At 52.7% G+C, this 16,067-nt stretch overlaps 1 protein-coding gene across 1 annotated transcript in view; it reads right to left on the bottom strand.

Moving 5' to 3' along the window:
• LOC142908522 (uncharacterized) overlaps positions 1-4,871 on the bottom strand; it is a 25,689-nt gene extending 20,818 nt beyond the window's left edge. Inside the window, exons 1-2 of the mRNA XM_076059254.1 lie at positions 4,814-4,871; positions 1,748-1,936 (exon numbers count right to left, since the gene is read on the bottom strand). Coding sequence (XP_075915369.1) covers positions 1,748-1,936; positions 4,814-4,871 — 247 coding nt within the window. The remainder of the gene's footprint in view (positions 1-1,747; positions 1,937-4,813) is intronic.
• Positions 4,872-16,067: the final 11,196 nt, after the last annotated feature.

The following is a 16,067-nucleotide window of genomic DNA, read 5'->3' as shown; positions in this document are numbered from 1 at the left end:
AGCTCCCTCCTTCACCCACAGCTCTCTCCTTTCTCTCTTTTCTCTCCTCCTTCCTTCACCCACAGCTCTCTCTCTCTCCCATCTCCCCCTCCGCAGCTCCACCGCTACTCCCCGTCGCCCCGCCGCCTCCTGTTGCTCCTCGCCTCCGGCTGGCTCCTGTCGGCTCTGCTGGGCGCTCTCCCCTCTCTCTCCCCCCTCCTTCACCCACAGCTCTCTCCTCTCTCTCCTTCACCCACAGCTCTCTCCTTCACCCACAGCTCACTCCTTCACCCACACCTCTCTCCTTCACCCACAGCTCTCTCCTTCACCCACAGCTCCCTCCTTCACCCACAGCTCTCTCATTTCTCTCTTTTCTCTCCTCCTTCCTTCACCACAGCTCTCTCTCTCTCCCATCTCCCCCTCCGCAGCTCCACCGCTACTCCCCGTCGCCCCGCCGCCTCCTGTTGCTCCTCGCCTCCGGCTGGCTCCTGTCGGCTCTGCTGGGCGCTCTCCCCTCTCTCTCCTCCCTCCTTCACCCACAGCTCTCTCCTTCACCCACAGCTCCCTGCTTCACCCACAGCTCACTCCTTCACCCACTGCTCTCTCCTCTCTCTCCTCTCCTTCACCCACAGCTCTCTCCTCTCTCTCTCTCTCCCCTCTCCTTCACCCACAGCTCTCTCCTCTCTCTCCTCTCTCTCCTCCTTCCTTGACCCACAGCTCCCTCCTTCACCCACAGCTCTCTCTCCTCTCTCACCCATCTCCCTCTCACCCACCTCCGCAGCTCCACCGCTACTCTCCCTCGCCCCGCCGCCTCCTGTTGCTCCTCGCCTCCGGCTGGCTCCTGTCGGCTCTGCTGGGCGCTCTCCCCTCTCTCTCTCTCCTCCCTCCTTCACCCACAGCTCTCTCCTCCCTCCCCTCCCTCCTTCACCCACAGCTCTCTCCTCTCCCTTCCCTCCTTCACCCACAGCTCTCTCTCCCCTCACCCTCACCCAACCTCCGCAGCTCCACCGCTACTCCCCCTCGCCCCGCCGCCTCCTGTTGCTCCTCGCCTCCGGCTGGCTCCTGTCGGCTCTGCTGGGCGCTCTCCCCTCTCTCTCCTCCCTCCTTCACCCACAGCTCTCTCCTCCCTCCTTCACCCACAGCTCTCTCCTCCCTCCTTCACCCACAGCTCTCTCCTTCACCCACAGCTCCCTCCTTCACTCACAGCTCTCTCCTTTCTCTCTTTTCTCTCCTCCTTCCTTCACCCACAGCTCTCTCCCTCCCTCCCTCTCTCCCTCTCCCTACCCACAGCTCCACCGCTACTCCCCGTCGCCCCGCCGCCTCCTGTTGCTCCTCGCCTCCGGCTGGCTCCTGTCGGCTCTGCTGGGCGCTCTGCCCTCTCTCTCCTCCCTCCTTCACCCACAGCTCTCTCCTCTCTCTCCTCCCTCCTTCACCCACAGCTCTCTCCCCTCTCTCCTTCACCCACAGCTCCTTCCTTCACCCACAGCTCTCTCTCTCCCTCTCCCCTCTCCCCCAACCCTCCACAGCTCCACCGCTACTCCCCGTCGCCCCGCCGCCTCCTGTTGCTCCTCGCCTCCGGCTGGCTCCTGTCGGCTCTGCTGGGCGCTCTCCCCTCTCCTTCACCCACAGCTCTCTCCTCCCTCTCCTCCCTCCTTCACCCACAGCTCTTTCCTCCCTCCTTCACCCACAGCTCTCTCTCTCACCCATCTCCCCCTCCGCAGCTCCACCGCTACTCCCCGTCGCCCCGCCGCCTCCTGTTGCTCCTCGCCTCCGGCTGGCTCCTGTCGGCTCTGCTGGGCGCTCTGCCCGCCCTGGGCTGGAACTGCGTAGGGGAGCTGGCCTCGTGCTCCACTCTGCTGCCGCTCTACGCCCGCTCGTACCTCGTGTTCAGTGTGGCGCTCCTGAGCGCCACCATCGCCGTGCTCCTTGCCTCCTACGGCGCCGTTCTGACACGCGCCTGCCGAGGGAGGGTCCACCGGCGGATGGCGTGTTCACTCACAAGGGGTGGGTGGGGGTGGGGGTGGTGGGGGGGGGGGGGGGGTGGGGGTGGTGGGTGGGGGGGGTGGGGGTGTGGGGGGGTGGGTGAGAGGGTGAGTGGGTGGGTGAGTGGGTGAGGGGGTGGGTGAGTGAGTGAGTGGGTGAGTGGGTGAGTAGGTAATTGGGTGGGTGAAGGGGTGGGTGAGTGGTTAGGTGAGTAAGTGGTCGAGTGGGTGGGTGAGTGGGTAGGTGGATGAGTGAGGGGGTGAGTGAGTGAGTGGGTGAGTGAGTGAGTGGGTGACTGAGTGGGTGAGTGAGTGGGTGAGTGAGTGGGTGGGTGAGTGGGTGAGTGAGTGAGTGAGTGGGTGGGTGGGTGAGTGAGTGGGTGAGTAAGTGAGTGGGTGAGTGAGTGGGTGAGTGGGTGAGTGAGTGAGTAGGTAATTGGGTGGGTGAGTGGTTAGGTGAGTAAGTGGTCGAGTGGGTGGGTGAGTGGGTAGGTGGATGAGTGAGGGGGTGAGTGAGTGAGTGGGTGAGTGAGTGAGTGAGTGGGTGAGTGGGTGTGGGTGAGTGGGTTGAGTGGGTGAGTGAGTGAGTGAGTGGGTGGGTGGGTAAGTGAGTGGGTGAGTGAGTGAGTGGGTGGGTGAGTGAGTGGGTGAGTGAGTGGGTGGGTGGGTGAGTGGGTGAGTGAGTGGGTGAGTGAGTGAGTGGTGAGTGAGTGGGTGAGTGGGTGGGTGAGTGAGTGAGTGGGTGAGTGGGTAATTGGGTGGGTGAAGGGGTGGGTGAGTGGTTAGGTGAATAAGTGGTCGAGTGGGTGGGTGAGTGGGTGGGTGGGTGAGTGAGTGGGGTGGGTGAGTGGGTGGGTGAGTGGGTGAGTGGGTGGGTGAGTGGGTGAGTGGGTGAGTGAGTGAGTGAGTGGGTGAGTGAGTGGGTGAGTGGGTGGGTGGGTGAGTGGGTGGGTGAGTGGGTGAGTGAGTGGGTGAGTGAGTGGGTGTGAGTGGTGAGTGAGTGAGTGGTGAGTGGTGGTGGGTGGGTGAGTGAGTGGGTGAGTGAGTGGGTGAGTGAGTGAGTGAGTGGGTGGGTGGGTGAGTGAGTGGGTGAGTGAGTGAGTGGGTGGGTGAGTGAGTGGGTGAGTGAGTGGGTGGTGGGTGAGTGGGTGAGTGAGTGGGTGAGTGAGTGAGTGGTGAGTGAGTGGGTGAGTGGGTGGGTGAGTGAGTGAGTGGGTGAGTGGGTAATTGGGTGGGTGAAGGGGTGGGTGAGTGGTTAGGTGAATAAGTGGTCGAGTGGGTGGGTGAGTGGGTGGGTGAGTGAGTGAGTGGGTGTGTGAGTGAGTGGTTGAGTGAGTGGGTGGGTGGGTGAGTGGGTGAGTGAGTGGGTGGGTGGGTGAGTGAGTGAGTGGGTGAGTGAGTGAGTGGGTGAGTGGGTGAGTGGGTGAGTGAGTGGGTATGTTGGTGAGTGAGTGAGTGGGTGGGTGAGTGGGTGAGTGAGTGGGTGGGTGGGGGGGATGAGCGGGTGGGTGAGTGAGTGGGTGGATGGGTGGGTGAGTGGGTAGGTGGGTGAGTGAGTGAGTGGGTGAGTGAGGGGGTGAGTGGGTGAGTGGGTGAGTGAGTGGGTGAGTGGGTGGGTGAGTGGGTGGGTGAGTGAGTGGGTGAGTGAGTGGGTGGTTGGGTGAGTGAGTGGGTGAGTGAGTGGGTGAGTGAGTGGGTAAGTGGGTGAGTGGGTGAGTGAGTGGGTGGGTGGGTGAGTGGGTGAGTGAGTGGGTGAGTGAGTGGGTGGATGGGTGGGTGAGTGGGTAGGTGGGTGAGTGAGTGAGTGGGTGAATGAGGGGGTGAGTGGGTGAGTGGGTGAGTGGGTGAGTGAGTGGGTGAGTGGGTGGGTGAGTGGGTGGGTGAGTGAGTGGGTGAGTGAGTGGGTGGGTGGGTGAGTGAGTGGGTGGGTGAGTGGGTGAGTGGGTGAGTGGGTGGGTGGAGTGAGTGAGTGAGTGGGTGGGTGAGTGGGTGAGTGAGTGGGTGGGTGGGGGGGATGAGCGGGTGGGTGAGTGAGTGGGTGGATGGGTGGGTGAGTGGGTAGGTGGGTGAGTGAGTGAGTGGGTGAGTGAGGGGGTGAGTGGGTGAGTGGGTGAGTGAGTGGGTGAGTGGGTGGGTGAGTGGGTGGGTGAGTGAGTGGGTGAGTGAGTGGGTGGGTGGGTGAGTGAGTGAGTGAGTGTGAGGTGAGTGGGTGAGTGAGTGGGTGAGTGGGTGAGTGGGTGAGTGAGTGGGTGGGTGGGTGAGTGGGTGAGTGAGTGGGTGAGTGAGTGGGTGGGTGGGTGAGTGAGTGGGTGAGTGAGTGGGTGAGTGAGTGAGTGGGTGAGTGAGTAGATGAGTGGGTGAGTGAGTGAGTGAGTGGTGAGTGGGTGAGTGAGTGGGTGAGTGGGTGAGTGAGTGAGTGAGTGGTGAGGGAGTGAGTGAGTGGGTAGGTGAGTGAATGCGTGAGTGAGTGGGTGAGTGAGTGGTGAGTGAGTGAGTGGATGAGTGAGTGAGTGGTGAGTGAGTGGGTGGTGAGTGAGTGGTGAGTGAGTGGGTGAGTGAGTGGGTGAGTGAGTGAGTGATTGGGTGAGTGAGTGGTGAGTGATTGGTGAGTGGGTGAGTGAGTGGGTGAGTGAGTGAGTGGGTGAGTGAGTGGGTGGGTGAGTGAGTGGGTGAGTGAGTGAGTGGGTGAGTGGGTGAGTCTCTCTCACCCCGTGTCTCTCTCACCCTGTGTCTCTCTCTCCCCGTGTCTCTCTCTCCCCGTGTCTCTCTCTCTCTCCCGTGTCTCTCTCTCTCCCCGTGTCTCTCTCTCCCCATCTCTCTCTCTCTCTGCCCGTGTCTCTCTGCAGGCCCACGTGTCCGCACGCTGTCCCTGCTCGGCACGCTGCTGTCTCTCATCGGAGTCTTCATCATGTGCTGGTGTCCGCTGTTCGCTCTGCTGCTGATGGACGCCGTCTGTACAGGGACAGCTGAACGCAGACACCAGAGGTGTCCCCAGCTCTATCAGGTAGCCTGTGTCTCTCTGTCTCTGTGTCTGTGTCTCTGTGTCTCTCTGTCTCTGTGTCTCTCTGGCTCTGTGTCTCTGTGTCTCTCTGTCTCTGTGTCTCTCTGGCTCTGTGTCTGTGTCTCTGTGTCTCTCTGTCTCTGTGTCTGTGTCTCTGTGTCTCTCTGTCTCTGTGTCTCTCTGTCTCTCTGTGAGACTCTCTGTCTCTGTGTCTGTGTCTCTCTGTCTCTGTGTCTGTGTCTCTCTGTCTCTCTGTCTCTGTGTCTCTGTGTCTCTCTGTGAGACTCTCTGTGTGTCTCTCTGTCTCTGTGTCTCTCTGTCTCTGTGTCTCTCTGTCTCTGTGTCTCTCTGTCTCTGTGTCTCTCTGTCTCTGTGTCTCTCTGACTCTGTGTCTCTCTCTGTCTCTGTGTCTCTCTGTCTCTGTGTCTCTCTGTCTCTGTGTCTCTCTGTCTCTGTGTCTGTGTCTCTGTGTCTCTGTGTCTCTCTGTCTCTGTGTCTCTGTGTCTCTCTGGCTCTGTGTCTCTCTGTGAGTCTCTCTGTGGGTCTCTCTGTGTCTCTCTGTTTGTCTGTGTCTCTCTGTCTCTGTGTCTCTCTGTCTCTGTGTCTCTCTGTCTCTGTGTCTCTCTGTGTCTGTGTCTGTGTCTCTCTGTCTCTCTGTGAGACTCTCTGTGTGTCTCTCTGTGTCTCTCTGTCTCTGTGTCTCTCTGTCTCTGTGTCTCTCTCTGTCTCTGTGTCTCTCTGTCTCTGTGTCTCTCTGTCTCTGTGTCTCTCTGTCTCTGTGTTTCTCTGTGTGTGTGTCTCTCTGTCTCTGTGTCTCTCTGTCTCTGTGTCTCTCTCTGTCTCTGTGCCTCTCTGTGTCTCTGTGTCTCTCTGTCTCTGTGTCTCTCTGTCTCTGTGTCTCTCTGGCTCTGTGTCTCTCTGTCTCTGTGTCTCTCTGTCTCTGTGTCTGTGTCTCTCTGTTTCTCTGTCTCTGTGTCTCTCTGTCTCTGTGTCTCTCTGTGAGACTCTCCGTGTGTCTCTCTGTGAGTCTCTCTGTGTTTCAGTGTCTCTCTGTGAGTCTCTCTGTGTTTCAGTGTCTCTCTGTGAGTCTCTCTGTGAGTCTCTCTGTATTTCAATGTCTCTCTGTGTGTCTCTCTGTGAGTCTCTGTGTATCTCTGTCTCTGTGTCTCTGCCTCTGTGTCTCTCTGTGAGTCTCTCTGTGTGTCTCTCTGTGAGTCTCTCTGTGTTTCAATGTCTCTCTGTAAGTCTCTCTTTGTGTCTCTTTGTGTGTCTCTGTTTGTCTGTGTCTCTCTGTCTCTGTGTCTCTCTGTCTCTGTGTCTCTCTGTCTCTGTGTCTCTCTGTCTCTGTGCCTCTCTGCCTCTGTGTCTCTGTGAGTCTCTCTGTGTGTCTCTCTGTGAGTCTCTCTGTGTTTCAGTGTCTCTCTGTGAGTCTCTCTGTGAGTCTGTGTTTCAGTGTCTCTCTGTGAGTCTCTCTGTGTCTCTGTGTTTCAGTGTCTCTATGTGAGTCTCTCTGTGTCTCTCTGTGAGTCTCTCTGTGTTTCAATGTCTCTCTGTGTGTCTCTCTGTGAGTCTATTTGTGTTTAAATGTCTATCTTTGTCTCTCTGTGAGTCTCTGTGTATCTCTGTCTCTGTGTCTCTGCCTCTGTGTCTCTCTGTGTGTGTCTCTGTGAGTCTCTCTGTGTTTCTGTGTCTCTCTGTAAGTCTCTCTTTGTGTCTCTTTGTGTGTCTCTGTTTGTCTGTGTCTCTCTGTCTCTGCCTCTGTCTCTCTCTGTGAGTCTCTCTGTGTGTCTCTCTGTGTCTCTCTGTTTGTCTGTGTTTCTCTGTGTCTCTCTGTCTCTCTGTCTCTCTGTGAGTCTCTCTGTGTGTCTCTCTGTGAGTCTCTCTGTGTGTCTCTCTGTGAGTCTCTCTGTGTGTCAGTGTCTCTCTGTGAGTCTCTCTGTGCGTCTCTCTCTGTGTCTCTCTGTTTGTCTGTGTCTCTCTGTGTGTCTCTCTGTGTGTCTGTGTCTCTCTGTCTCTGTGTCTCTCTGTCTCTGTGTCTCTCTGTCTCTCTGTGAGTCTCTCTGTGTGTCTCTCTGTGAGTCTCTCTGTGTGTCTGTGTCTCTCTGTCTCTGTGTCTCTGCCTCTGTGTCTCTCTGTCTCTCTGTGAGTCTATCTGTGTGTCTCCCTGTGAGTCTCTCTGTGTTTCTGTGTCTCTCTGTGAGTCTCTCTGTCTGTCTCTCTGTGAGTCTCTCTGTGTTTCTGTGTCTCTCTGTCTCTGTGTCTCTCTGTCTCTGTGTCTCTCTGTCTCTCTGTGAGTCTCTCTGTGTGTCTCTCTGTGAGTCTCTCTGTGTTTCTGTGTCTCTCTGTGGGTCTCTCTGTGTGTCTCTCTCTGTTTGTCTGTGTCTCTCTGTCTCTGTGTCTCTGCCTCTGTGTCTCTCTGTCTCTCTGTGAGTCTCTCTGTGTGTCTCTCTGTGAGTCTCTCTGTGTTTCAATGTCTCTCTGTGTCTCTCTGTGTGTCTCTCTGTGTCTCTCTGTTTGTTTGTGTCTCTCTGTCTCTGTGTCTCTGTGTTTCTGTGTCTCTCTGTGAGTCTCTCTGTGTGTCTCTCTCTGTGTCTTTCTGTTTGTCTGTGTCTCTCTGTCTTTGTGTCTCTGCCTCTGTGTCTCTCTGTCTCTCTGTGAGTCTCTCTGTGTGTCTGTGTCTCTCTGTCTCTGTGTCTCTGCCTCTGTGTCTCTCTGTCTCTCTGTGAGTCTATCTGTGTGTCTCCCTTTGAGTCTCTCTGTGTTTCTGTGTCTCTCTGTGAGTCTCTCTGTCTGTCTCTCTGTGAGTCTCTCTGTGTTTCTGTGTCTCTCTGTCTCTGTGTCTCTCTGTCTCTGTGTCTCTCTGTCTCTCTGTGAGTCTCTCTGTGTGTCTCTCTGTGAGTCTCTCTGTGTTTCTGTGTCTCTCTGTGGGTCTCTCTGTGTGTCTCTCTCTGTTTGTCTGTGTCTCTCTGTCTCTGTGTCTCTGCCTCTGTGTCTCTCTGTCTCTCTGTGAGTCTCTCTGTGTGTCTCTCTGTGAGTCTCTCTGTGTTTCAATGTCTCTCTGTGTCTCTCTGTGTGTCTCTCTGTGTCTCTCTGTTTGTTTGTGTCTCTCTGTCTCTGTGTCTCTGTGTTTCTGTGTCTCTCTGTGAGTCTCTCTGTGTGTCTCTCTCTGTGTCTTTCTGTTTGTCTGTGTCTCTCTGTCTTTGTGTCTCTGCCTCTGTGTCTCTCTGTCTCTCTGTGAGTCTCTCTGTGTGTCTGTGTCTCTCTGTCTCTGTGTCTCTGCCTCTGTGTCTCTCTGTCTCTCTGTGAGTCTATCTGTGTGTCTCCCTTTGAGTCTCTCTGTGTTTCTGTGTCTCTCTGTGAGTCTCTCTGTCTGTCTCTCTGTGAGTCTCTCTGTGTTTCTGTGTCTCTCTGTCTCTGTGTCTCTCTGTCTCTGTGTCTCTCTGTCTCTCTGTGAGTCTCTCTGTGTGTCTCTCTGTGAGTCTCTCTGTGTTTCTGTGTCTCTCTGTGGGTCTCTCTGTGTGTCTCTCTCTGTTTGTCTGTGTCTCTCTGTCTCTGTGTCTCTGCCTCTGTGTCTCTCTGTCTCTCTGTGAGTCTCTCTGTGTGTCTCTCTGTGAGTCTCTCTGTGTTTCAATGTCTCTCTGTGTCTCTCTGTGTGTCTCTCTGTGTCTCTCTGTTTGTTTGTGTCTCTCTGTCTCTGTGTCTCTGTGTTTCTGTGTCTCTCTGTGAGTCTCTCTGTGTGTCTCTCTCTGTGTCTTTCTGTTTGTCTGTGTCTCTCTGTCTTTGTGTCTCTGCCTCTGTGTCTCTCTGTCTCTCTGTGAGTCTCTCTGTGTGTCTCTCTGTGAGTCTCTCTGTGTTTCAATGTCTCTATGTGTCTCTCTGTTTGTCTGTGTATCTTTGTCTCTGTGTCTCTGCCTCTGTGTCTTTCTGTGAGTCTCACTGTGTGTCTCTCTGTTTGTCTGTGTCTCTCTGTCTCTGTGTCTCTGCCTCTGTGTCTCTCTCTCTGTGAGTCTCTCCGTGTGTCTCTCTGTGAGTCTCTCTGTGTGTCTCTCTGTGTCTCTCTGTTTGTCTGTGTCTCTCTGTCTCTGTGTCTCTGCCTCTGTGTCTCTCTGTCTCTCCGTGAGTCTCTCTGTGTGTCTCTCTGTGAGTCTCTCTGTGTTTCAATGTCTCTCTGTGTCTCTCTGTGTGTCTCTCTGTGTCTCTCTGTTTGTCTGTGTTTCTCTGTCTCTGTGTCTCTGTGTTTCTGTGTCTCTCTGTGAGTCTCTCTGTGTGTCTCTCTCTGTGTCTTTCTGTTTGTCTGTGTCTCTCTGTCTCTGTGTCTCTGCCTGTGTGTCTCTCTGTCTCTCTGTGAGTCTCTCTGTGTGTCTCTCTGTGAGTCTCTCTGTGTGTCTCTCTGTGTCTCTCTTTTTGTCTGTGTCTCTCTGTCTCTGTGTCTCTGCCTCTGGATCTCTCTCTGTGAGTCTCTCTGTGTGTCTCTCTGTGTTTCAATGTCTCTCTGTGACTCTCTGTGTGTCTCTCTGTGTCTCTCTGTTTGTCTGTGTCTCTCTGTCTCTGTGTCTCTGTGTTTCTGTGTCTCTCTGTGAGTCTCTCTTTGTGTCTCTCTCTGTGTCTTTCTGTTTGTCTGTGTCTCTCTGTCTCTCTGTCTCTGTGTCTCTGCCTCTGTGTCTCTCTGTCTCTCTGTGAGTCTCTCTGTGTGCCTCTCTGAGTCTATTTGTGTTTAAATGTCTCTCTATGTCTCTCTGTGAGTCTCTGTGTGTCTCAATGTCTCTCTGTGTGTCTCTGTGAGTCGTTGTGAATCTGTGTCTCTGTCTGTGTCTCTCTGTCTGTGTCTCTGTGTGTGTCTCTCTGTCTCTCTGTGTCTCTTTTTGTGTCTCTCTTTCTCTCTCTCTGTCTCTTTGTGTGTCTCTGTGTCTCTCTGTTTGTCTGTGTCTCTCTGTCTCTGTGTCTCTGCCTCTGTGTCTCTCTGTCTCTCTGTGAGTCTCTCTTTGTGTCTCTCTGTGTCTCTCTGTTTGTCTTTGTCTCTCTGTCTCTGTGTCTCTGCCTCTGTGTCTCTCTGTCTCTCTGTGAGTCTCTCTGTGTGTCTCTCTGTGAGTCTCTCTGTGTTTCAATGTCTCTCTGTGTCTCTCTGAGTCTATTTGTGTTTAAATGTCTCTCTTTGTCTCTCTGTGAGTCTCTGTGTGTCTCAATGTCTCTCTCCGTCTCTCTTTGTCTCTCTGTGAGTCTCTCTGTGTTTCAATGTCTCTCTGTGAGTCTCTCTGTGTGTCTCTCTGTGTCTCTCTGTGAGTATATTTGTGTTTAAATGTCTCTCTGTGAGTCGCTGTGTGTGTCTGTTTGTGTGTCTCTGTGTCTCTCTGTCTGTGTGTCTGTGTCTCTGTGTGTGTCTCTCTGTCTTTTTGTGTGTCTCTGTCTCTCTGTGTCTCTGTGTGTGTCTCTGTGTCTCTCTCTGTCTGTGTCTCTGTCTGTGTCTCTCTGTGTCTCTGTGAGTCTATGTGTGTCTCTGTGAGTCTTGGTTTCTCTCTGTGTCTCAATGTGTCTCTTTGTCTTTGTCTCTGTCTCTCTCTCTGTCTCTCTCTCTCTAGTGTCTCTGTGTGTCTCTGTCTCTCTGTGTGTGTCTTCAGTGAGGGAAAAAAGTATTTGATCCCCTGCTAATTTTCTACGTTTGTCCATTGACAAAGAAATGATCAGTCTATAACTTTAATGGTAGGTTTATTTGAACAGTGAGAGACAGAATAACAACAAAATAATCCAGAAAAACGCGTGTCAAAAATGTTATAAATTGATTTGCATTTTAATGAGGGAAATAAGTATTTCACACCCTCTCAATCAGAAAGATTTCTGGCTCCCAGGTGTATTTTATACAGGAAACTAGCTGAGATTAGGAGCACACTCTTAAAGGGAGTGCTCCTAATCTCAGCTTGTTACCTGTATAAAAGACACTTGTCCACAGAAGCAATCAATCAATCAGATTCCAAACTCTCCACCATGGCCAAGACCAAAGAGCTCTCCAAGGATGTCAGGGACAAGATTGTACACAAGGCTGGAATGTGCTACAAGACCATTGCCAAGCAGCTTGGTGAGAAGGTGACAACAGTTGGTGCGATTATTCGCAAATGGAAGAAACACAAAAGAACTGTCAATCTCCCTCGGCCTGGGGCTCCATGCAAGATCTCACCTCGTGGAGTTGCAATGATCATGAGAACGGTGAGGAATCAGCCCAGAACTACACGGGAGGATCTTGTCAAATGATCTCAAGGCAGCTGGGACCATAGTCACCAAGAAAGCAATTGGTAACACACTATGCCGTGAAGGACTGAAATCCTGCAGCGCCCGCAAGGTCCCCCTGCTCAAGAAAGCACACATATAATGTCCGTCTGAAGTTTGCCAATGAACATCTGAATGATTCAGAGGACAACTGGGTGAAAGTGTTGGGGTCAGATGAGACCAAAATGGAGCTCTTTGGCATCAACTCAATTCGCCGTGTTTGGAGGATGAGGAATGCTGCCTATGACCCCAAGAACACCATCCCCACCGTCAAACACGGAGGTGGAAACATTATGCTTTGGGGGTGTTTGTCTGCCAAGGGGGGACAGGACAACTTCACCGCATCAGAGGGACGATGGACGGGGGCCATGTACCGTCAAATCTTGGGTGAGAACCTCCTTCCCTCAGCCAGGGCATTGAAAATGTTTCGTGGATGGGTATTCCAGCATGACAATGACCAAAAACACACGACCAAGGCAACAAAGGAGTGGCTCAAGAAGAAGCACATTAAGGTCCAGGAGTGGCCTAGCCAGTCTCCAGGACCTTAATCCCATAGAAAATCTGTGGAGGGAGCTGAAGGTTCGAGTTGCCAAAGGTCAGCCTCGAAACCTTAATGACTTGGAGAAGATCTGCAAAGAGGAGTAGGACAAAATCCCTCCTGAGATGTGTGCAAACCTGGTGGCCAACTACAAAAAACATCTGACCTCTGTGATTGCCAACAAGGGTTTTGCCACCAAGTTTTGCAGAGGGGTCAAATACTTATTTCCCTCATTGAAATGCAAATCAATTTATAACATTTTGTCATGCGTTTTTCTGGATTTTTTTGTTGTTATTCTGTCTCTCACTGTTCAAATAAACCTACCATTAAAATTATAGACTTATCATTTCTTTGTCAGTGGGCAAACGTACAAAATCAGCAGGGGATCAAATACTTTTTCCCCCCACTGTATGTATGTGTGTGTATCTGTGTACCCTCTGCTCACGCTCATTAAGGACCTGCTACAGCAGAGGTGTAGGGAATTCCAACAAGGCCTACATCTCTGCTTTATTGACCTGGTCAAGGCCTATGATACCATCAGTAGGCCTGGGCTCTGGGTCGTTCTTCGTGCTTTCGGAGTACCTGACCCTCTGCTCACGATCATTAAGGACCTTCATGATGGTTAGCGGGCCCGGGTAAAATTGCGTGGCCGGGAGTCAGAGCCATTCCCTGTAAACCTTTAGGGTGCGACAGGGATATCCTCTGGCTCCCACATTATTTAACATCTATTTTGACCACGTAGTTCGTGAAGCCTTCAATAGCTGTACCGGGGCAATCTCCATTTGGTACAGATATAATGGCAGGCTAATCGATGCCCGGGTGCGGTCAAGGGATGGATCCCTATTGCTCAACCACGTTATGTATGCCGATGATTTGGTAATAGCTGCTCATTTAGAGGAGGAGTTGGAGACGCTGCTGCTGAGACTGGAGCGTGCCACTAAGAGATGGGGCCTTACCATCAGCCCCACCAAAACTAAGCACCTGCTACACCCCCACAACTCCCAATCGGTGATGGGGCAGTTGTGGAGAGAGTGGAGAGTTTCCCATACTTGGGCAGTGTGCTCATGACCGGCTCCAGTTTAACAGCAGAGGTTTCACTCCGAATCAGTCGAGCGGCAATATCTTTTCATCGGTTGCGTAACGCTGTGTGGAAGCTACCTGGTCTGTCGCTCTGCACTAAGCTTCAGGTCGTCTCGGCCACGGTCATTCCCTCCCTTATCTACGCTTGCGAAACGTGGACCCCCCTAATGGAACATCTACGCCGGTTAGAAACATTTAGGCTGGCCTGCCTGCGATCCATCCTGGGTTTAACCAGGCTGGATTGTGTGAAGAGCTCACAAATCCTTGAAAGATCTGGGCAGGGTCCCATCGGTGAGCTCCTCCGGCGGGCAAGGCTGCGTTGGCTGGGTCATGTAGCCCGCATGCCCAGCCACCGCATGCCGAAACAGCTTTTGTTCGGCCGGATCGAGGGGGCTAAACGGGCGCGGTACGGGCTAGAGAAGAGATGGAGTGACGTGGTACAGGAGGACGTGGAGCTGAGTGGACTTGCCGATGACTGGTACCAGCGGTGTCAAGATCGGCCTCTGTGGAGGAGGCTCGTGAAGGACGCTACTGGGCAGTTGGAGGCAGTCGCCCTCCAACAACAACGGAGGGCGGAGGAGCGACGCTCACAACAACGAGCGGAGCGCCGGGTGGCTAAAGCACAGCAGGTTGGCACAGTAGGGGACACAGGTGGTGCATCAGCCAGTCATCTCAGTCAGTCGACCCGTGGCACCTGCTGGGTCTGCCCCATGACCTCCTGCCAGCGGGCGTTCGACACTTCACGTGGCCTCAGGGTGCACATAGCCTGGCACAAGCGTCGTGGTGACGTCACCGCCACTTAGTGGCGAATGGCGGTTGTTGTTGTTGTGTGTATGTGTGTGTATGTATCTGTGTGTCTGTGTGACTGTGTGTGTGTGCGTCTGTGTGTCTGTGTGTGTGTGTGACTGCGTGTGACTGTGTGTGACTGTGTGTCTGTGTGTGACTGTGTGTATCTGTGTGTGTGTATCTGCGTGTGTGTCTATGTGTGTGTGTGTCTCTGTGTGTGTGTCTCTGTGTCTGTGTGTGTCTGTGTGTGTGTGACTGTGTGTATCTGTGTGACTGTTTGTATCTGTGTGTGTCTCTGTGTGTATCTGTGTGACTGTGTCTGTGTGACTGTCTGTGTGTGTGTGTCTCTGTGTGTATCTGTGTGACTGTGTGTGTGTCTGTGTGTGACTGTATCTGTGTGTGTCTCTGTGTGTGTATCTGTGTGACTGTGTGTATCTGTGTGACTGTGTGTATCTGTGTGTGTGTCTCTGTGTGTATCTGTGTGTGTCTGTGTGACTGTGACTGTGTATGTCTGTGTGTGTGTCTCTGTGTGTATCTGTGTGACTGTGTGTGACTGTATGTGTGTATCTGTGTGTGTCTCTGTGTGTGTGACTGTGTGTGTGTGTGTATCTGTGTGTGTCTGTGTGACTGTGACACTGTGTATCTGTGTGTGTGTCTCTGTGTGTGTGACTGTGTGTGTGTGTGTGTATCTGTGTGACTGTGTGTGTGTCTGTATCTGTGTGTGTCTGTGTGTGTGTGACACTGTGTGTGTGTGACACTATGTGTGTGTGTCTGTGTGTGTATCTGTGTGACTGTGTGTATCTGTGTGACTGTGTGACTGTGTGTGTGTGACTGTATCTGTGACTGTGTGTGTCTCTGTGTGTGTGTCTCTCTGTGTCTCTGTGTCTGTGTGTGTCTGTGTGACTGTGACACTGTGTATCTGTGACTGTGTCTCTGTGTGTGTGTGTCTGTGTGACTGTATCTGTGACTGTGTGTCTCTGTGTGTAGCTGTGACTGTGTGTGTCTGTGTGTGTGTCTGTGTGTGTATCTGTGTGACTGTGTGTATCTGTGTGACTGTGTGTATCTGTGTGTGTGTATCTGTGTGTGTGTCTCTGTGTGTATCTGTGTGTGACTGTGACTGTGTGTCTCTGTGTGTGTGTCTGTGTGTGACTGTGACACTGTGTCTGTGTGTGTGACTGTATCTGTGACTGTGTGTGTGTGTCTCTGTGTGTGTGTGACTGTATCTGTGTGTGACTGTGTGTGACTGTGTGTGTGTCTGTGTCTGTGTGTGTGTCTGTGTGTGTCTGTGTGTGTGTGTCTATGTGTGTGTGTGTCTGTGTGTGTGTCTGTGTGTGTGTGACTGTATGTCTGTGTGTGTGTCTGTGTGTGTGTCTGTGTGTGTGTGACTGTATGTCTGTGTGTGTGTGTCTGTGTGTGTGTGACTGTGTGTGTGTATCTGTGACTGTATCTGTGACTGTGTGTGTCTGTGTGTGACTGTGTGACTGTGTATCTGTGACTGTATCTGTGACTGTGTGTGTCTGTGTGTGTCTGTGTGACTGTGACACTGTGACTGTGTGTGACTGTGTGTATCTGTGTGACTGTGACACTGTGACTGTGTGTGTCTGTGTGTGTCTGTGTGACTGTGACACTGTGACTGTGTGTGTCTGTGTGTATCTGTGTGACTGTGACACTGTGACTGTGTGTGTGTGTGTCTGTGTGACTGTGACACTGTGACTGTGTGTGTGTGTGTCTGTGTGACTGTGACACTGTGACTGTGTGTATCTGTGTGACTGTGTGTGACTGTGTATCTGTGTGTGTCTCTGTGTGTGTGACTGTGTCTGTGTGTGTCTGTGTGACTGTATCTGTGACTGTGTGTGTCTCTGTGTGTGACTGTCTCTCTCTCTGTGTGTGTGTATCTGTGACTGTGTGTCTCTGTGTGTCTCTGTGTGTCTCTGTGTGTCTGTGTGTGTGTGTGACTGTATTTGTGTGTGTGACTGTGTATGTCTCTGTGTGTGTGTCTGTGTGTGTGTGTCTGTGTGTATCTGTGTGTATGTCTCTGTGTGTGACTGTGTGACTGTGTGTGACTGTGTATCTGTGTGTGTCTCTGTGTGTGTGTGTGTATCTGTGACTGTGTGTATCTGTGTGACTGTGACACTGTGACTGTGTGTCTCTGTGTGTGTATCTGTGTGTGTGACTCTATCTGTGTGTGTGACTGTCTCTCTGTGTGTGTGACTGTGACACTGTGACTGTGTGTATCTGTGTGTGTGTGTCTGTATCTGTGTGTGTGACTGTCTCTCTGTGTGTGTGACTGTGACACTGTGACTGTGTGTATCTGTGTGTGTGTGTCTGTATCTGTGTGTGTGACTGTCTCTCTGTGTGTGTGACTGTGACACTGTGACTGTGTGTATCTGTGTGTGTGTGTCTGTATCTGTGTGTGTGACTGTCTCTCTGTGTGTGACTGTGA

The sequence above is a fragment of the Petromyzon marinus genome, assembly GCF_048934315.1.
Source record: "Petromyzon marinus isolate PM22_M1 ecotype Great Lakes invasive population chromosome 85 unlocalized genomic scaffold, UKy_Petmar_22M1.pri1.0 chr85_unloc.1, whole genome shotgun sequence".
NCBI lineage: Eukaryota > Metazoa > Chordata > Hyperoartia > Petromyzontiformes > Petromyzontidae > Petromyzon > Petromyzon marinus.
This window is presented reverse-complemented; position numbering and strand designations above follow the sequence as displayed.